The sequence below is a fragment of the Triticum urartu genome, chromosome 6 (genome assembly GCF_003073215.2).
Source record: "Triticum urartu cultivar G1812 chromosome 6, Tu2.1, whole genome shotgun sequence".
Taxonomy (NCBI): domain Eukaryota; kingdom Viridiplantae; phylum Streptophyta; class Magnoliopsida; order Poales; family Poaceae; genus Triticum; species Triticum urartu.
The window spans coordinates 521,939,942-521,961,949 of record NC_053027.1 but is presented as its reverse complement, the minus strand read 5'-3'; the positions used below and the strand labels follow the sequence as shown (position 1 = coordinate 521,961,949).

The window sequence follows — 22,008 nt, the reverse complement described above, 5'->3', positions numbered from 1 at the left end:
GACTAAAGCCACCGTCTAAGCAACATCTGTCGCTACTCCTATTCAGTTGATGAAGGGACGCTGAAGGTCTAGGCTTAATACCAAACAGACCTTGCAGTCAAACCTAACATCTAAGACTTGAGGTCCCAACCAGGACGCCTTCACTCATTGTTGCTCCACACATTGTCTAGCATGCACGAGCTGTTGTAACGTAGTACAGGTCAGAGAGCAGACCATTCATGCACATACATTGTTGGATCAAGCTCAAGGTGTAGTATGTGTGGGATAACATAATCAATTCATGAAAAACTTGTTGAACATCCAGTTAATCTCGCTGAGTTGAACTATTATTGTACTCACTCCGTTCCCAAATACAAGAGATTCCAACAAATGATTACATACGGAGCAAAATAAGTGAATCTACATTCTATAATATTTCTATATACATCTGTATGTTGTAGACTATCTAAAATGGCTAAAAAGACTTATATTTAGGAACGGAGGGAGTAGTAGACACATTTGCATGCTATTATGGATGATTTGTCTATTTTTCTATCCGAACTTTGATAAATTCGGCGCGTTTGATCAAAATCGTCTGATTAACTGAAATCCGATTTGAAATATATGCAGCTATAGTTAGATGGTCCGCTCCTACATCCGTATCGGCGAACTGGTTTTCTCTAATCCGTGGACGGATGCTGTGTTCGGTTTGGAGATCAGTGTTGAAGATTCCCTAACTTCTCATTTGATGTTGTCTTACAACATAAATCACTTTAATCCTAGAAAAAATATATCCAAAAGCCTACTGGTTTCATCAGGCGACCTGATACCAATCAATACAAAAAGGACCAATCAAATCTTGGCCTGTGCTATACCTGCTCTCGCCGGTAACTGACTAATCAGTAATCACCTACTGACTGCCTCTCATGCACCTCCATATCTGGTATCTCTCTCTATGTACGTATACATGTACATGTGTGAATGTTGTCTCCGGCAGGCCGATGTACTCCCGCCGCTTGATCTCTCCGGTGCTCAACAAACGAAAGCCGGCGGGCCGGGGCTCGATGATCGATGTGGGTCGATCAGGACGTGAGTTTTACGCGGGTGCACGGGGCGAACGAGTAGGCTTGCTGCTGGTAGCCGCCGGCGTGTACGCGGTGCGAGGAGGAGGAGTGCGAGTGCGCCGTCTCCCGGTCGACGAGCGCGCGCAGGCGGAGGAATTCGTCGACGGAGCAGGGCAGCCAGAGCGGGCCGGCCGAGCTGTAGCCGTACGTGTCCCCGGCCGCCTCCAGCAGGCGCTGGAACAGCGGGTGGTAGAGGTAGGCGATGGGGATGACGAACCGCCGGAACCCGTCGCCCTGCTGCTCCGCCTGCGCCTGGCCGACGCGCACAGCCAGCCACCCCTTCTTCACCTTCCCCCTCTTCTCCGCCAGGTCCCCTTGCATGATGATGGCAGCTCCCTCGCCGGCGGTCCAACTGCAGCCGCCCTCTCGCGGTCGCTGCTGCTGCTAGTGGTGCTATTGCAGGCAACTAGAGAGCCAAGGAGCCAATCAAGAGGTGTGTGTTCGTGTGTGTGGTGCGGTGTGGTTCGCGGCGCTTGCGGTGGTTTTTATAGGACTTGCACGGCTCGTGCGGGCCGGGAGGAGATCAGAAGATTAGATTAGCCGGCGGTGCGTGGCGCACCCGTGCGCTGCCTGTACGTGAGGCGTGGTCCGTCCTCGGGGGTACCGTGTCAGGCGGGGACGACGGATGATAGATGATAGATCTTCTGCGTCGCTGACACGGCGGCCCGTCGGAATAATCGGGTTACGGCGTCGGGGTCGCTGGCCGTACTGGGTGACTGTCAGGCCTCAGTTGCGGTGAGGGGGGTGGGTAGGGTGGGGGTGCGAGGAAAAGTGGATGCAGAGGCCGAGCTTCACTGTTCTTGATATTTGAATTTTTTGAAAAACACACTTTTGATGTTCAAAAATATCTGAAAACAAATATGTGAATACGTACACATATTCCTAAGGACTGGTAGAAATCTAGAGAAGAAATACTTTGTATTTTGGGAAATAGAAAAAAAAGAAATTTCTGACAAAAATGACATCTTTTTTCTCCTATATACTGTCAGAAATTTGTTTTTTTATAGTCCAAAACAAAACGAGATTTGTACCGAAACTTGCAACGGGTATTCGGAATGTGTATATGCATCCCGGGAAATAATTTCACATTTTTTTAAAACTTCAAAAATACAAATTTAAAAAAGTCAAATATAGAAAGCACTGGTGCTCGGGCGCTGCAACGCTGCTCTCGGGGATGTGGTTTGGACGGACGGAGAGGAGGAGGAGGGGCACGCTGTCGCCGGGCCGGACCGGCGGGTGGTGCACAGGTCGTACGTACGTCCTACGTCGTCCTTTGGTCGTGGCGCGGCTGGCCCACGACGGCGGACTGGCCGTGGCAGGTGGAATTGTTTCCTTGAGCTGTGCGAGCGGGAGGATTGGCATGTTTGCTGTACGTGATTGCTGCCCCACGGCCACAGGAGATGTTGATGCATGGGGGCAATTAAATTGGTGGGGCTTCAGTCTGGCTTTGCTCATCGCCCAACTGTTGGATAGTAGCTGTTGGAGCGACCCTCTGGATTAAGTTCCTGTTTGGATTTGGGGACTAGGTTTAGGCAAGGTCTTTTTCTTTTTCGGGTCCCTTCTACTAGTTGTTTCCGTTCAAGGTCTCAAACATGGTTTATCTCTCATCGGTTGTACTAGCACATATGTCTGTGCGTTGCAACGGAAGAGAAATTATTGTGCCCACTGTCCATCGAAACTACCGTCATCGTGACATGATAACATCCGAAAGTGCCACCTAAATATGTTTGTACGTTGCAATAGGAGAAAAAAATCACCTCACTCTCCTATCCCAGTAAGCAAGTGATGATTTAAGCCTAAACACAGCCTAAAACATAAGCAATAATTTGATTTAGGATACACATCAATTATTCCGAGATGAATCAAATTGGGTGCTTTCACCATCTCTGCAAAAGGCTACTTTGCATGACTATTCAACAATCAATACTATAGAAAAGCTAACCTTGATTGATCAATGTGAGCTTGCACGGGTAGTTGTTCAGTTGCTCCTTTGCATATACCAAGATATGCAAATTAGCATAAGTAAGTATCAGTTTCCTGAAAGCACGATGAAAATAATATTATGATTTTGGCTTTGAAGATGAACAAAAAAAGTAATTCTCCTTGAAGATGAGGAAAGAAAAGTAACATGCATGCTAATCTGCATTGCACTGAGAGGATCCCAATCCTTGCAAAACATTTCTCTAGCACGTTTCGAGTTATGCAAAATCCATATCATGTCACATAGGAATACATGAGCCGGTGGAAAAAAAAGGAATTTTAGGAATATGAAAATACCTCATTTTCTCCTCCTTATAGAATAGTTACTTATTGTGTAGTCAGTTTAGCTACGAAAACCTGATGCGTGGACGATCGGATAGGAAGAGCAGAAAAGAAAACAATTCAAGTAGCTATTAATAAAATACTAACTTGACTCATTGAAGCTAGGGTTGTGCACATGTTAATTGAATCACGTGCAAGTTCTCAGGGAGCAATTAATCGAGCCATGTAGTTGCCGCCGGATCGATCCAACAGCCTGCTTGACATATACTCATGTGTTTAGCCGGGAAAGAATCAAGCTAGCTGGCACCCTGCAGCTCGTAGCTAGTTTGGACTCCCATGTATATTTTTGGGTCAGGTTACGAAGTGCGGCCGGCCACTTCGCTTTTGTTTCAGTTAAGTTTCCTTTAAAGGTACGTCCTGGTTTCATTCGTATTGTCCCGGTTTTGTTTGTTTGCATTTATGTTTGTCACAAACGGACAAAACTAAAAAATAGTGGACGTAAAAATACTCAAAACTAGTGTGAACTGTTTTTGCGTGTGCCATTACGCATCACGCAGAGAGAGAGAGAGAGAGGAGGAGGAGGAGGAGGAGGGGAGGAGGACAGGGAGGAGAGGGTCATGTCTAAGTGCCATCTCTACATTTTCAATTTTCATCATCGCTATGTGTTCGCAACCCAGAAACCTCAGTTCACCTACTATGGCACTGCCCGGAGGCGCGGCGGACCTATAGCACTGCGGCCAGCGGGTACGGCTGCGCCGCCCTCGACCCGAAAACTTGGCCGGATAGCAACTGCTCGAAGACATTCTGGTCTCATATCCTCAACGCCACATCTGTTGAGCATCAGAAAGGTGTCCGGTCTCTCACCATACTCATCTCATGGGAGCTTTGGCTCGAACGCAACCGTAGAGTGTTCCAGAAGAAGATAGCCGCGCCCTCGGCCATCCTCCAAGCAGTTCGGGGATCCTTGGAATCATGGAGATGTTGGAAATATGCCCTAGAGGCAATAATAAAAGTATTATTATTATATTTCTTTGTTCATGATAATTGTCTTTATTCATGCTATAACTGTATTATCCGGAAATCGTAATACACGTGTGAATACATAGACCATAATATGTCCCTAGTAAGCCTCTAGTTGACTAGCTCGTTGATCAACAGATAGTCATGGTTTCCTGGCTATGGACATTGGATGTCATTGATAACGGGATCACATCATTAGGAGAATGATGTGATGGACAAGACCTAATCCTAAGCATAGCACAAGATCGTGTAGTTCGTTTGCTAGAGCTTTTCCAATGTCAAGTATCTTTTCCTTTGACCATGAGATCGTGTAACTCCCGGATACGGTAAGAGTGCTTTGGGTGTATCAAACGTCACAACGTAACTGGGTGACTATAAAGGTGCACTACAGGTATTTCCGAAAGTGTCTGTTGGGTTGACACGGATCGAGACTGGGATTTGTCACTCCATATAACGGAGAGTATCACTGGCCCACTCGGTAATGCATCATCATTATGAGCTCAGGTGACCAAGTGGTTGATCACGGGATCATGCATTACGGTACGAGTAAAGTGACTTGCCGGTAACGAGACTGAACAAGGTATTGGGATACGACGATCGAGTCTCGGGCAAGTAACATACCGATTGACAAAGGGAATTGTATACGGGGTTGATTAAATCCTCGACATCGTGGCTCATCCGATGAGATCATCGTGGAGCATGTGGGAGCCAACATGGGTATCCAGATCCCGCTGTTGGTTATTGACCGGAGAGTCGTCTCGGTCATGTCTGCTTGTCTCCCGAACCCGTAGGGTCTACACACTTAAGGTTCGGTGACGCTAGGGTTGTGAAGATATGTATATGCAGTAACCCGAATGTTGTTCGGAGTCCCGGATGAGATCCGGACGTCACGAGGAGTTCCGGAATGGTCCGGAGGTAAAGAATTATATATAGGAAGTGCTGTATTCGGCCATCGGGACAAGTTTTGGGGTTATCGGTATTGTACCGGGACCACCGGAAGGGTCCCGGGGGTCCACCGGGTGGGGCCACCTGTCCCGGGGGGCCACATGGGCTGTAGGGGGTGCGCTTGGCCTGCATGGGCCAAGGGCACCAGCCCCAAAAGGCCCATGCGCCTAGGGTTTCCACAAAAGGGAAGAGTCCCAATGGTGGAAGGCCCTAGGTGCCTTGGGGGGGAGGGAAACCTCCCTTGGCCGCCGCACCTAGGAGATTGGATCTCCTAGGCTGGCGCACCCCCCCTTGTGGCCCTCCTATATATAGTTGAGGAGAGGGAGGACTTCATACCCACAGCCCCTTGGCGCCTCCTCTCTCCCCCGTTACGTCTCCTCTCGTAGTATAGGCGAAGCCCTGCTACTGTGACGCCCTGCATCCACCACCCACGCCGTCGGTGCTGCTGGATCTTCATCAACCTCTCCTTCCCCCTTGCTGGAATCAAAGAAGGGGAAGGAGACGTCATCCGTCCCGTACGTGTGTTGAACGCGGAGGCACCGTCCGTTCGGTGCTAGGATCTCCGGTGATTTGATTCACGTCGTGTTCGACTACATCATCCCCGTTCTTTGAACGCTTCCGCTCGCGATCTACAAAGGTATGTAGATGCATCCGATCACTCGTTGCTAGATGAACTCCTAGATGGATCTTGGTGAAACGAGTAGGAAATTTTTGTTTTCTGCAACGTTCCCAACAGTGGGTCTATGCGTAGTTCTCTTGCACGAGTAGAACACAATTTGTTGTGGGCGTTGATGTTGTCAACTTTCTTGCCGCTACTAGTCTTATCTTGCTTCAACGGTATTGTGGGATGAAGCGGCCCGGACCAACCTTACACGTATGCTTACGTGAGACCGGTTCCAACCGACTAACATGCACAAGTTGCATAAGGTGGCTGGCGGGTGTCTGTTCTCTCCTACTTTAGTTGGAGCAGATTCGATGAACAGGGTCCTTATGAAGGGTAAATAGAAGTTGACAAATCACATTGTGGCTTTCACGTAGGTAAGAAAACGTTCTTGTTAGAACCCTACTTCAGCCACGTAAAACCTGCAACAACAATTAGAGGACGTCTAACTTGTTTTTGCAGCAAGTGCTTTGTGATATGATATGGCCAAAGTTGTGATGAATGATGAATGATCTATATGTGATGTATGAGATGTTCATGCTATTGTACAAGGAATCACAACTTACATGTCGATGAGTATGACGGTGACAGGATGATCATGGAGCCCCAAGATGGAGATCAAAGGAGCTATGTGATATTGGCCATATCATGTCACTATTATTATTTGATTGCATGTGATGTTTATCATGTTTTGCATCTTGTTTACTTAGAACGACGGTAGTAAATAAGATGATCCCTTACAACAATTTCAAGAAGTGTTCTCCCCTAACTGTGCACCGTTGCTACAGTTCGTCGTTTCGAAGCACGCCGTGATGATCGGGTGTGATAGATCCTTACGTTCACATACAACGGGTGTAAGACAGTTTTACACATGCAAAACACTTAGGGTTAACTTGACGAGCCTAGCATGTACAGACATGGCCTCGGAACACAGAAGACCGAAAGGTCGAGCATGAGTCGTATAGAAGATACGATCAACATGAAGATGTTCACCGACGTTGACTAGTCCGTCTCACGTGATGATCGGACACGGCCTAGTTAACTCGGATCATGTAATACTTAGATGACTAGAAGGGATGTCTATCTAAGTGGGAGTTCATTAATAATTTGATTAGATGAACTTAATTATCATGAACTTAGTCTAAAATCTTTACAATATGTCTTGTAGATCAAATGGCCAACGTTGTATTCAATTTCAACGCGTTCCTAGAGAAAACCAAGCTGAAAGACGATGGCAGCAACTATACGGACTGGGTCCGGAACCTGAGGATCATCCTCATAGCTGCCAAGAAAGATTATGTCCTACAAAGCACCGCTAGGTGATCCACCCGTCCCACAGAACCAAGACGCTATGAACGCTTGGCAGACACGTACTGATGACTACTCCCTCGTTCAGTGCGGCATGCTTTACAGCTTAGAGCCGGGGCTCCAAAAGCGTTTTGAGAGACATGGAGCATATGAGATGTTCGAAGAGCTGAAAATGGTTTTTCAAGCTCATGCCCGGATCGAGAGATATGAAGTCTCCGATAAGTTCTTCAGCTGTAAGATGGAGGAAAATAGTTCTGTCAGTGAGCACATACTCACTATGTCTGGGTTACATAACCGCTTGACTCAGCTGGGAGTTAATCTCCCGGATGACGCGGTCATTGACAGAATCCTCCAGCCGCTTCCACCAAGCTACAAGAGCTTTGTGATGAACTTCAATATGCAGGGGATGGTAAAGACCATTCCTGAAGTATTTGCTATGCTGAAATCAGCAGAGGTAGAAGTCAAGAAGGAACATCAAGTGTTGATGATGAATAAAACCACTAAGTTCAAGAAGGGCAAGGGTAAAAAGAACTTCAAGAAGGATGGCAAGGAAGTTGCTGCGCTCGGCAAGCAAGCTGTCGGGAAGAAGTCAAAGAATGGACCCAAGCCTGAGACAGAGTGCTTTTATTGCAAAGGGAAGGGTCACTGGAAGCGGAACTGCCCCAAATACTTAGCGGACAAGAAGGCCGGCAACACCAAAGGTATATTTGATATACATGTAATTGATGTGTACCTAACCAGTGCTCGCAGTAACTCCTGGGTATTTGATACCGGTGCCATTGCTCATATTTGTAACTCACAGCAGGAGCTGCGGTATAAACGGAGACTGGTGAAGGACGAGGTGACAATGCGCGTCGGGAATGGTTCCAAGGTCGATGTGATCGCCGTCGGCACGCTACCTCTACATTTACCTACGGGATTAGTTATAAACCTCAATAATTGTTATTTAGTGCCATGTTTGAGCATGAACATTGTATCAGGATCTCGTTTAATACGAGATGGCTACTCATTTAAATCCGAGAATAATGGTTGTTCTATTTATATGAGAGATATGTTTTATGGTCATGCTCCGATAGTCAATGGTTTATTCTTAATGAATCTTGAGCGTATTACTACACATATTCATAGTGTGAGTACCAAAAGATGTAAGGTTGATAATGATAGTCCCACATATTTGTGGCACTGCCGCCTTGGTCACATAGGTGTCAAACGCATGAAGAAGCTCCATGCAGATGGACTTTTAGAGTCTCTTGATTATGAATCATTTGACACGTGTGAACCATGCCTCATGGGAAAAATGACCAAGACTCCGTTCTCAGGAACAATGGAGCGAGCAACCAACTTATTGGAAATCATACATACTGATGTGTGCGGTCCAATGACTGTTGAGGCTCGCGGTAGCTATCGTTATGTTCTCACCCTCACTGATGACTTGAGTAGATATGGGTATGTCTACTTAATGAAACACAAGTCTGAAACCTTTGAAAAGTTCAAGGAATTTCAGAGTGAGGTTGAGAATCAACGTGACAGGAAAATCAAGTTTCTACGATCAGATCGTGGAGGAGAATACTTGAGTCACGAATTTGGCACACACTTAAGAAAATGTGGAATAGTTTCACAACTCACGCCGCCTGGAACACCTCAGCGTAACAGTGTGTCCGAACGTCGTAATCGCACTCTATTGGATATGGTGCGATCTATGATGTCTCTTACCGATTTACCGCTATCTTTTTGGGGCTATGCTTTAGAGACTGCCGCATTCACTTTAAATAGGGCTCCGTCGAAATCCGTTGAGACGACACCGTATGAATTATGGTTTGGGAAGAAACCTAAGCTGTCGTTTCTAAAAGTTTGGGGATGCGATGCTTATGTCAAGAAACTTCAACCTGAGAAGCTCGAACCCAAGTCGGAAAAATGCGTCTTCATAGGATACCCTAAAGAAACTATTGGGTATACCTTATACCTAAGATCCGAAGGCAAGATCTTTGTTGCCAAGAATGGAATCTTTCTGGAGAAAGAGTTTCTCTCGAAAGAAGTAAGTGGGAGGAAAGTAGAACTTGATGAAGTATTGCCTCTTGAACCGGCAAATGGCGCAACTCAATAAAATGTTCCTGAGGTGCCTGCACCGACTAGAGAGGAAGTTATTGATGATGATCGAGATACTTCTGATCAAGCTCCTACTGAAATTCGAAAGACCACAAGAACACGTTCCGCACCAGAGTGGTACGGCAACCCTGTCTTGGAAATCATGTTGTTAGACAACGGTGAACCTTCGAACTATGAAGAAGCGATGGCGGGACCGGATTCCGACAAATGGCTAGAAGCCATGAAATCCGAGATAGGATCCATGTATGAAAACGAAGTATGGACTTTGACTGACTTGCCCGTTGAACGGCGAGCCATAGAAAATAAATGGATCTTTAAGAAGAAGACAGACGCGGATGGTAATGTGACCATCTATAAAGCTCGGCTTGTCGCTAAGGGTTATCGACAAGTTCAAGGGGTTGACTACGATGAGACTTTCTCACCGGTAGCGAAGCTAAAGTCCGTCCGAATCATGTTAGCAATTGCCGCATTCTACGATTATGAAATATGGCAAATGGACGTCAAAACGGCATTCCTTAATGGTTTCCTTAAGGAAGAATTGTATATGATGCAGCCGGAAGGTTTTGTCGATCCTAAGAATGCTGACAAGGTGTGCAAGCTCCAACGCTCGATTTATGGGCTGGTGCAAGCATCTCGGAGTTGGAACATTCGCTTTGATGAGATGATCAAAGCGTTTGGGTTTACGCAGACTTATGGAGAAGCCTGCGTTTACAAGAAAGTGAGTGGGAGCTCTGTAGCATTTCTCATATTATATGTAGATGACATACTTTTGATGGGAAATGATATAGAACTCTTGGACAGCATCAAGGCCTACTTGAATAAGAGTTTTTCAATGAAGGACCTTGGAGAAGCTGCTTATATATTAGGCATCAAGATCTATAGGGATAGATCGAGACGCCTCATAGGTCTTTCACAAAGCACATACCTTGATAAGATTTTGAAGAAGTTCAAAATGGATCAGTCCAAGAAAGGGTTCTTGCCTGTTTTGCAAGGTGTGAGATTGAGCTCAGCTCAATGCCCGACCACGGCAGAAGAGATAGAAGAAATGAGTGTCATCCCCTATGCCTCAGCCATAGGTTCTATTATGTATGCCATGCTGTGTACCAGACCTGATGTAAACCTTGCCGTGAGTTTGGTAGGCAGATACCAAAGTAATCCCGGCAAGGAACAGTGGACAGCGGTCAAGAATATCCTGAAGTACCTAAAAAGGACTAAGGAGATGTTTCTCGTTTATGGAGGTGACGAAGAGCTCGTCGTAAAGGGTTACGTCGACGCTAGCTTCGACACAAATCTGGATGACTCTAAGTCACAAACCGGATACGTGTATATGTTGAATGGTGGAGCAGTGAGCTGGTGCAGCTGCAAGCAGAGCGTCGTGGCGGGATCTACATGTGAAGCGGAGTACATGTCAGCCTCGGAGGCAGCACATGAAGCAATATGGGTGAAGGAGTTCATCACCGACCTAGGAGTCATACCCAATGCGTCGGGGCCAATCAAACTCTTTTGTGACAACACTGGGGCTATTGCACTTGCCAAAGAGCCCAGGTTTCACAAGAAGACAAGGCACATCAAGCGTCGCTTCAACTCCATTCGTGAAAATGTTCAAGATGGAGACATAGAGATTTGTAAAGTACATACGGACCTGAATATAGCAGATCCGTTGACTAAACCTCTCCCTAGGGCAAAACATGATCAACACCAGAATTCCATGGGTGTTCGATTCATCACAATGTAACTAGATTATTGACTCTAGTGCAAGTGGGAGACTGTTGGAAATATGCCCTAGAGGCAATAATAAAAGTATTATTATTATATTTCTTTGTTCATGATAATTGTCTTTATTCATGCTATAACTGTATTATCCGGAAATCGTAATACACGTGTGAATACATAGACCATAATATGTCCCTAGTAAGCCTCTAGTTGACTAGCTCGTTGATCAACAGATAGTCATGGTTTCCTGGCTATGGACATTGGATGTCATTGATAACGGTATCACATCATTAGGAGAATGATGTGATGGACAAGACCTAATCCTAAGCATAGCACAAGATCGTGTAGTTCGTTTGCTAGAGCTTTTCCAATGTCAAGTATCTTTTCCTTTGACCATGAGATCGTGTAACTCCCGGATACGGTAAGAGTGCTTTGGGTGTATCAAACGTCACAACGTAACTGGGTGACTATAAAGGTGCACTACAGGTATTTCCGAAAGTGTCTGTTGGGTTGACACGGATCGAGACTGGGATTTGTCACTCCATATAACGGAGAGGTATCACTGGGCCCACTCGGTAATGCATCATCATTATGAGCTCAAGGTGACCAAGTGGTTGATCACGGGATCATGCATTACGGTACGAGTAAAGTGACTTGCCGGTAACGAGACTGAACAAGGTATTGGGATACCGACGATCGAGTCTCGGGCAAGTAACATACCGATTGACAAAGGGAATTGTATACGGGGTTGTTTAATCCTCGACATCGTGGTTCATCCGATGAGATCATCGTGGAGCATGTGGGAGCCAACATGGGTATCCAGATCCCACTGTTGGTTATTGACCGGAGAGTCGTCCCGGTCATGTCTGCTTGTCTCCCGAACCCGTAGGGTCTACACACTTAAGGTTCGGTGACGCTAGGGTTGTGAAGATATGTATATGCAGTAACCCGAATGTTGTTCGGAGTCCCGGATGAGATCCCGGACGTCACGAGGAGTTCCGGAATGGTCCGGAGGTAAAGAATTATATATAGGAAGTGCAGTTTCGGCCATCGGGACAAGTTTCGGGGTCATCGGTATTGTACCGGGACCAACGGAAGGGTCCCGGGGGCCCACCGGGTGGGGCCACCTGTCCCGGGGGGCCACATGGGCTGTAGGGGGTGCGCCTTGGCCTGCATGGGCCAAGGGCACCAGCCCCAAAAGCCCATGCGCCTAGGTTTCCACAAAAGGGAAGAGTCCCAATGGTGGAAGGCACCTCTAGGTGCCTTGGGGGGGGGGGAGGGAAACCTCCCCTTGGCCGCCGGCCCTAGGAGATTGGATCTCCTAGGCTGGCGCACCCCCCCTTTGGCCCTCCTATATATAGTTGAGGAGAGGGAGGACTTCATACCACAGCCCCTGGCGCCTCCCTCTCTCCCCGTTACGTCTCCCTCTCGTAGTATAGGCGAAGCCTGCTACTGTGACGCCCTGCATCCACCACCACGCCGTCGTGTTGCTGGATCTTCATCAACCTCTCCTTCCCCCTTGCTGGATCAAGAAAGGAGGAGACGTCATCCGTTCCGTACGTGTGTTGAACGCGGAGGTGCCGTCCGTTCGGCGCTTGTTCATCGGTGATTTGGATCACGTCGTGTTCGACTACATCAACTCCGTTCTTTGAACGCTTCCGCTCGCGATCTACAAAGGTATGTAGATGCATCCGATGACTCGTTGCTAGATGAACTCCTAGATGGATCTTGGTGAAACGAGTAGGAAAATTTTGTTTTCTGCATCGTTCCCCAACAGGAGACTAGCGGGAGCAAGATGCATGCAGCACCCTTTGGGGTTCCGACATGAGAGAGCACCCTACCCACTGTGTTCCCTAGGGCCTTTTTCTTTTCTCTGAACTTCTTCCTTCAGACCGTGCGTACGGCCTTGTAAATATTGCTCCCTGCCTCATAATATAGAAGCCAACAGTTGCTGGTAGTTTCAAAAAGAAATTACTCAAAACGGGACGAAACAAAGCGGAACCAAACCAAAAATATCTATTCCTTTTAATAGTTGGTATAGATATAGATTGTACGTGCTAACTTAAATTCATGTGTACATAACTATAGTTATGCTTAACTTTTTCTATTTTTTAATCTTTTTTTTGGATTTCTATCTTTTAATCTCAACCGTAAAAATCAAGATCTTTTTTTTCACGGGGCGTAAAATTAAGATCAATAGACCATATTTTTATGCTGAAATTATACAAATCAAAATAATATATTCATTTTTTAGATGTATGGTGACCTATGACCTCTAATTTGCTATAACACAGCTGTGACCAAGCGAAAAAATATCAACACAGTCGTACATATGGAAGTCTATCCGGAAAAAAAAGTGGAAGTCTATCGTGAAATAGTTGGCTTTGTGAACAGCCAATTCAAGAGAGGACGTCTATTGTAGCAGTGATAATGTTATCATGTGCCTTACCCTTTTTTGACTGGGTGAAGAATTGTTTTCGGTTTGCTATTCCTTGTATCCATACATTTGTACTTTCCCTTTTAAGTTTAGAGTCCGGATGTGGTTAGTACATATTTTTTCCTAGTATATGTATACGTGACCATGGCTATAGGTGTTTTAGAGTCCGGACGTAGGGGCGTGCCTAGTACTTTTTTTTCTAGTACGTGATCATGGCTATACATGTCATGTGTATCTAATAATGTTGTGTGTAATCTTTTCGTGATCATGGCTATACCTATACATGTCATGTGTATCTAATAATGTTGTGTGTAATCTTTTCAAAAAAAAAACTCAAAACGGGACGAAACAAAATGGAACTAAACCAAGAATATCTATTCTCTTTAATAGTAGGTATAGATTTCATCTTGGGTTGCAGACATGCTACATATGTAAAACGTAGCTTGTTTCTACTTATACTACTAAAAAAAGAGGGTGGGGATTAGTTGTTGTTTTTCTCAGGGCATCTCCTGCCGCACCCCCAACAGGCCCTTCCGAGGCGATTTTGCCGCGCCGGCGTCAAAAAAATGGCCCAGTCGCGCCCCCAGAAGCCTGTTTTTCGCCGGCTCGGGTCAAAACTGGTGCCGGCGGACCCAGGCCGAACCCGACGCCCTGGAGGGCGCTTGGGGAGCCGGCACAAGCGAAAAAGGCACGTGGGCCCGTCCTGGCGGCGACCCGAGGGCCTTTTCCCGCCGCTTCTTAACGCTTTTTCCTCGCATCTCTTCCGCTCGCTCGCCTTCCTCCCGCCATTCCCTCCCTTTCTCCCGCCAAACCCCCTCCAGCTCGCCTTCCAGTCGCCGCCATGCCGCCGAAGAAGTACGCCATGCCGCGCGCGGCGGCAACCACGACTGGCACCGTGGCCTAGCCGAAGCAGAGGAAGCCGAGGGCGCCGCCATCGAAGCCACCGGGCATGTCGAGCGCCGAGTGGAGGGTGGAAGTTCAGCGACGCGACGCAGTCACCACTGACCGACGGAACAGGGCCATTGCCAAGAAGGCCCGCGACAACGCGACGCGTGCGGCGGCGTCTTCCTCATCGGTCGACCACGCGGGGATGATGAATCCACCCGTCGTCAGCCACGCCCAGTACGCGCCCTGGGGACAGTAAGGCGTCGGATCTCCATGGGGATCGTCGTCGCCCGGCTACGCTGACGGCGACGCGCACGGGGGGTTCAACCCAAACGTGACCTTCCCCCATGGCCACCCCACGACGCACACACCCTCGCCCGCCTTCGTCGGCGTGCAGTACCCTCCATACAACTACGCGCCGCCCGCCGCCTACGCGTCCACACCGACGCCCCATCTCCGTCGTGGACCGCTGCCCTTCTCGCACCTCGGCGACACCGACGACACAGGAGCCGACATGGACGACATCATCGCGATAGGATCGACCGCGGCCGCCGCGTCTCCCAGGTTCGCCACCCAGGACGAGGTAGTGGATCTCAGCGGCGACATGGAGGCCGAGCTCGGCTACGTCTACGGCGAGGACGCGCACGAAGCGCAGGAACCCGAGGAGGAGGAGGAGGACGAGGAGGAGGAGGAGCCGGCTCCTGTTCCGACGAAGGGGCGCCAGAAGAAGAAGAAGCGGGTGGCTAGGTCAGGCGAACCGCGCATCAAGTGGACGTCCAAGGAGGAGGAATGCCTCGCCGAAGCATGGAAAGTCGTCTGCCTCGACCCGACCACCGGCGCGAACCAGAGCTTGGAGACGTACTGAGACCGCATCAAGGCCGAGTTCGACGAGCGGAAGCTCGTCGACCCATACTTCAAAGGCGTCTACATGCAACGCGGCTCCAAGGCGATGGCGAACCATTGGGGGCGTATCCAGCTGGCGTGCAACAAATGGCATGGAATCGTCGAGGAGGTCGCGGCTCGCCCGGAAAGCGGCGCCAGCGTTGAGGATCAGGTACGCACGCCGTTCGCCCGCGTCTCTTCGTCGTCAACGCCCGCCGCCCGCCAACTGTTGTTCCTCCGCGCGGCTGCTGCGTATGTTCACCATGTATCGGCGCGACAACCAAGACGCCGACTTCAAGCACCTCCACGTCTACAAGCGCATTGACAAGTGCGAGAAGTGGGCGGAAGTCCGACGTACCCTCGACAAGGCCAAGGAGACATACAAGCCGGACGCGACGACTCCGAGCGCGTCAGAGGGGCAGCTGGGCGGCCACAAATTGGCAAAGAAGGAGAAAAACGCCGACGCGGCAACCGCGTGAGTGCAGGAGTCCATCGATCATTGCCTTGCCGACGCCCAGGCCCAGACCATCCTACGTGAAGAGAAGACCGAGGCGCGGTGGTCGTCGCTGATGAAGAACAGCGCCATCAAGCTCGACCTGCTCCGGACGAACGTCGCCGCGAAGAAGAGGAACACCGACATGGCTTTTCTGATGGGCGGGGCAGACATGCTCTAGAGCAACGACGAGCAGCTCAGGGCGTGGTACATGGCGGAGCGCGGCCTCATCCTGAACCAAATGCAGACGGCAACGCCGACGACGCCGATGACGCAAGCTCCCGTGCCCACGACCACACGGATGCCAAGCCCGAACGACGCCTCTACATCGCTGCCCAGCAGTGCCGAACCCGCGCCGACACAGCCCAGCACCGAAGCAGCTCCGACACCGCCAAGCCCGCGCACGCCGACTCCGCCAACGCCTGGAGCCGACCCTGCCGAGTGAATCATTGCGCACGCGAACTTGCGGCGTGCGGCGCTCTGTTTTTTGTAACGCCAGACTACGTCCGATCACCGGATTTGTGGCGTCTTTTGAGAGCGGGAACGACCAAGTTTAAATTTCCCGCATCCTGGGGCCGGCGCTTGGGGGCGTGACGGGGAGCTAGGTCGCCCCCAGGGGCCGAACTAGCGCCGGCACGCCCCCATGCCGCTCTATTTAGGCGCCCTGGGGGGGCGAACGGCTGGAGATGCCCTCATGGCCATCATGTCATCATGAGCATGTTGTCATCGTGGCTTGTAGGGCTTGCTACATTCATGTATGTCGGAAGTGCCATAGTTATCTACTGTGATATGCTAGAGGGCGTCAAAGATTTGATCAATCATAAGAGATACATTGTACAATTCAATTAATCATCAATACCCAAGATCATAATCATGTTTATTCACCTAAAAAAATCATGTTTATTATTCATAAGATCAAAGAAAATGGGTACATGACACATAGCTGCTATCACAAACCCTCAGCCTCGAAGGCGGGCTTCCCTCGGATCATCATGGCAGCAGCAAAGGTTGATGAAGAGGTTGAAGATAAAGGTTCTCCCCTTCGGCATAGGGCTAGATCAGGGGTAAATACAAAAATCATCAAAACAGGGAGTGGAGACAACGTGGAAAATCTGTAATAATTGAAGGTAGGATTTTGGGGGTATATATAACTAACTGGACACCAGAGGAGGCCTAGGATCCCCACAGGTCGTGCCACCCCTCTGAAGGAAATATGCCCTAGAGGCAATAATAAACTTGTTATTTTATATTTCCTTATTCATGATAAAGGTTATTATTCATGCTAGAATTGTATTGATCAGAAACTTAAATATATGTGTGAATACATAAACAAATAGGAGTCCCTAGTAAGCCTCTACTAGACTAGCTCGTTGATCAAAGATGGTTAAGGTTTCCTAACCATGGACATGTGTTGTTAATGAGATTACATCATTAGGAGAATGATGTGATGGACAAGACCCATCCGTTAGCTTAGCATATTGATCATTCAGTTTATTGCTATTGCTTTCTTAATGTAAAATACATATTCCTTCGACTATGAGATTATGCAACTCCCGGATGCTAGAGGAATACCTTGTGTGCTATCTGCCGGGGTTTCTGATCCACGGACACCTATGGGACCGGCGGACCGGGTCCCTTTTGGTTCGGCGGGGGGCGGAGGTTGCGCAAAGAGCAGATCGAGGCGAAACACGCGGGCGGTTGGTCGTGCGAAGGGAAAATCGAGGCGAAGCATGCGAGCGATTTACCCAGGTTTGGGCCGCACGGATGCGTAAAACCCTACTCCTGCTTTGTGGTTTGGTATTGATTTCTAGCTCGGGAGCGCGGAGTGCTACAGTACACACCGGCGACTAGCAAGACCGAGCGTGGGTGTCTGGAATGGCCTCCTCCCCAAGGCTCCCAAAAAATGGCCGACCCCCGTTGCACTCGGGCCTCCTTTTATATGCTCAAGGGGTTACCGACATAGAGCAACGGAGGTCAAGGGCAAAAATGGAAAGGCGCTGTAGTAGGGGCAGCTAGGTGCTGTAGCAGGCACAGCTACCTGCTACAGTGTTATCAAACCTAACCCTGACGGCAGGGGACAAGGGCATTAAATGCCCGTCTGTGTCGCCTAAACAGTACCGAGAGGGACCGCTAGGGACGCCACCGTTTTCCACGATGGTTATCTTGTCAGCGCCTGCTCGCCACCTCGCACCCTTAGCTGCGCGGCCTCCCGCCACGTGTGCTCGGGAGAGCGACACGTGGGCGGGTGTGCTGGAGCGCAGGCTCGGAGAGGCGGTTCCCGCGGCAAACTCCTCGCCGCGGTCGTCGTCTTGTCGCGCCCGGGAGCTTGTCGCTCACCGGGTCTTGCCGGGGCGCGTAGCGCGCCGCGGCAAGTTCCTTGAAATGCCTTGGATGGCCTTCCCGGCAAGCTCCTCTTGCCGGGGTCTCGAGGTGCTTTTGATAGCCTTCCCGGCAAGCTCCTCTTGCCGGGGTCTTGTTTCCTTCCCGGCCAGCTCCTTGCCGGGGCCTTGGTTTGAGTACTTTGTTCTTGAATGGCTCCAAAGGAGCCTCGGAGGATCTTGGTGGTCACCCGGCAAGCCTTGCCGCGGGATGCTGCGACGGTCCGTGCACAAGTTCGGGATACTAGGGTACCCCTACTCTAGTACACCGACACTATCAAACGTCATAATGTAACTATGTGATCATAAAGATGCTCTACGGGTATCTCTGAAGGTGTTTATTAAGTTGGCATAGCACAAGATTAGGATTTGTCACTCCGAGTATCGGAGAGGTATCTCTGGGCCCTCTCGGTAATACACAACATAAGAAGCCTTGCAAACAAAGTGACTAATGAGTTAGTTGTAGGATGATGTATTACGGACACTAGTAGGAAAAGGGTCAAATGTGAAGCACATTAGTGCCGGTTTGAATTTGAGCCGGCACTAATGTGACCATTAGTGCCGGTTCCAACGGCTAGGCGGGCGGGCATCATTAGTACCGGTTCGTGGGCAACCTTTAGTACCGGTTCATGGCACGAACCAATACTAATGAGTCCAGTGCGGCTATGGTCAGGCTGGGGCCCCCACGAAGACCTTTAGTACCGGTTCATGGCATGAACCGGTATTAGAGTTTCTTAGTAAGCTGATTTTTAGTCCCACCTCGCCAAGAGAGAGGCAGTATGCGGTTTATAAGCCGTGAGTGTAGAGACAATGACGAAGAGGCGCAATGCTCACCTGCACGTTGATTAGCTTCGAGCCTTTCGGAATAGCATAGATTGCACTAAGCTATGTGCAGTCAGTCTACACTATTCCGAAAGGCTTGAAGCAAATTAACCAGCATTACACCTTTTTTTTATTTTTAATAGTAACTTATTTGAACTCTGGACTTCTTTTGTGTTCAGTATGCAGCATTCAAAGCGACGTCATCAATTTCCAACATGTTCTGACATCATTTGTTGTTTTTCGGTCATTTACCTAATTGTTTAGAGAGCTAAATGACCGTGAAATTGAAAATCACTACAAAATGAATTCTGAAAATGTTGAAAATTGGCACGGTATCATCATTTCACCCGCATAGCATGTGCGAAAGAGTAGAGAGGGTCACGGCAAAAACTAGATGCACTTCGTGTACAAACTGGACAAACTCTTTCGGAGTATCAGGGTTTCGCACGAGAACTCATCTGTTACATGGGCACTTCAATGTTTTTTAAACTTATTTGAACTCGGACTTCTTTTGTGTTCAGTATGCAGCATTCAAAGCGACGTCATCAATTTCCAACATGTTCTGACATCATTTATTGTTTTTCGGTCATTTACCTAATTGTTTAGAGAGCTAAATGACAGTGAAATTGAAAATCACTACAAAATGAACTCTGAAAATGTTGAAACTTGGCATGGTATCATCATTTCACCCGCATAGCATGTGCGAAAGAGTAGAGAGGGTCACGGCAAAAACTGGACGCACTTCGTGTACAAACTGGAAAAACTCTTTCGGAGTATCAGGGTTTCAGACGAGAACTCATCTGTTACACGGGCACTTCTATGTTTTTTAAACTTATTTGAACTCCGGACTTCTTTTGTGTTCAGTATGCAGCATTCAAAGTGACGTCATCAATTTCCAACATGTTCTGACATCATTTGTTGTTTTTCGGTCATTTACCTAATGGTTTAGAGAGCTAAATGACCGTGAAATTGAAAATCACTACAAAATGAATTCTGAAAATGTTGAAACTTGCAATGGTATTATCATTTCAGAGTATCAGAGTGGAGAGGGTCACAAAAAAACTACTCCGAAGTAAATAGAAGAAAATAAATAAAACAGAAAAGAACAAAAGTATATAAAAAATTACTCAAAAATAAATAGAAGAAAATAAATAATGCAGAAAAGAAAAAACTATATAAAAAATTACTCGAAAATAAATAGAAGAAAATAAATAATGCAGAAAAAAACTATATAAAAAATTTGTTGGGGCGCTGCCCAGTGGGCCTGCCAGACCTAGGGTGTGCAAATGCAGGCCCAGAAGGGCCAGCAGACTCACAGGGCAGCGCGCCCTTGTTAGGCCCAGAAGACAGATATATAGAGAAGCTCGAAGGAGCAGCCGCGGCTGGGTTTATAAACCAGTGCGGCTGCCCTTCGCTCGGTGAGGTGGGACTAAACATTGTGCATCGCCGGTGGCAGCGCACAACCATTAGTACCGGTTGGTGGCTCCAACCGGTACTAATGATTGGGCCTTTAGTACTGGTTCGTGGCATGAACCGGTACTAAAGGGGCCGTTTCCCGCCCCTTGGCCTGGCGAAAATTGGCCTTTAGTACCGGTTGGTGGCTCCAACCGGTACTAAATGCCCCTCTTATATATATGACACTTACGAAAAATTCAATTTCATCGACCACTTCTTCTCGATCCAACTTCTTCGCCGCGCCCGTTGCCCATCGCGCGCCGCCCTCGCCGCCCCCGCCACCCGTCGTCGCCGTCACCGCCGTCGCCCCCGCTGCCCGTCGCCGCCGCCTCGCCCGCCGCCCGTACGCCGCCGCCCCCTGCTCGTACACACACACACATACCACACACACATACACACACACATTGTTTTTACTTATTTTCTATTTTCTGTTGTTTAGATTAATGTTAGATAAATTACGTAGATAATAATGTTAGAATGTTAATGTTAGCTAGATGAATTATATGGAAAAGATGTTAAATATTAATGTCAATTTTAGATGAATTAGCTAGATATTAATTAGGTATATATATGAGATTTGAACTAGTTGAATTAATATAACTAGTTTATTTTTAGTATGAAAATTAATAGAATAATTTTATTTTTAGTAAAAAAAATTAGGTATATGAGATTTGATGATCTAATCAAAATATTACTATATAGAACTACCTACTTTATTTTAGTAAGAAATTAATAGAACTAGTTTATTTTTAGTAAATGCTTAGTTGAATTAATAGAACTAGTTTATTTAGTTGAATTAATAGAACTAGTAAGTGTTTAATGTTTCACCTATATATGAACATATGTTAGATATTAATGTCAAATGTTAGATGAATTAAATATAAATTATATGTTAGATATATATTTAATTTAATTATATGAGATTTCATTATCTAATTAATATTTTATTATATAGAATTAGCTACCTTATTTTTAGTAAGAAAATTAATAGAACTAGTTTAGTTGAATTAATTAGTTGAACTAGTTAGTTGAATTAGTTCAATTAATTAGGTATATTTTTCGTAAGTGCTTAGTTGAATTAGTTCAATTAATTAGATGAACTAGTTGAATTAACAGAATTAGTTGAATTAATAGAACTAATAAGTGTTTAATGTTTCACCTATGAACATAGGAATGTCGTCTGACGACGAACACGATTTCATTATGTGCGAATATTGCGAAGACCAGCGCGGCCTGTGTGGCAGAAATTTTCTAGTTGATGATAGACGCTTCAGCATCAAGCTGGATGAGAACTTCGAAGTGGATACAGTAAGTCACAACGACAAGTCTTTTTTCGTAATTAAGCATGACTTATGCTTCATTTTCTTCAACTTTTAATTTTAATTTTTCACTATTCTACTAGCGTATCCCCTGCCATGCAAGAATTTTTGTCTTGGATAAGATAGGTTTCAGTCCTAACGAAACTATGGAGGTAAAAAGAGTTTACTTGAAGACCGAGCATGGTTATACCTTCAACGTCAAATTATACAATGCAGACA

At 47.4% G+C, this 22,008-nt stretch overlaps 1 protein-coding gene across 1 annotated transcript; it reads right to left on the bottom strand.

The window, feature by feature from the left end:
* Positions 1-314: 314 nt before the first annotated feature.
* On the bottom strand, positions 315-1,575 carry LOC125512617 (auxin-responsive protein SAUR32-like). The gene has a single exon (XM_048677718.1). The coding sequence runs from the start codon at positions 1,422-1,424 to the stop codon at positions 1,062-1,064; it is 363 nt and encodes a 120-aa protein (XP_048533675.1). The 5' UTR covers positions 1,425-1,575; the 3' UTR covers positions 315-1,061.
* Positions 1,576-22,008: the final 20,433 nt, after the last annotated feature.

Bases quoted from the DNA above. Each gene is read 5' to 3' on its own strand.
- LOC125512617 (XM_048677718.1), bottom strand. From the start codon at position 1,424: ATGCAAGGGGACCTGGCGGAGAAGAGGGGGAAGGTGAAGAAGGGGTGG.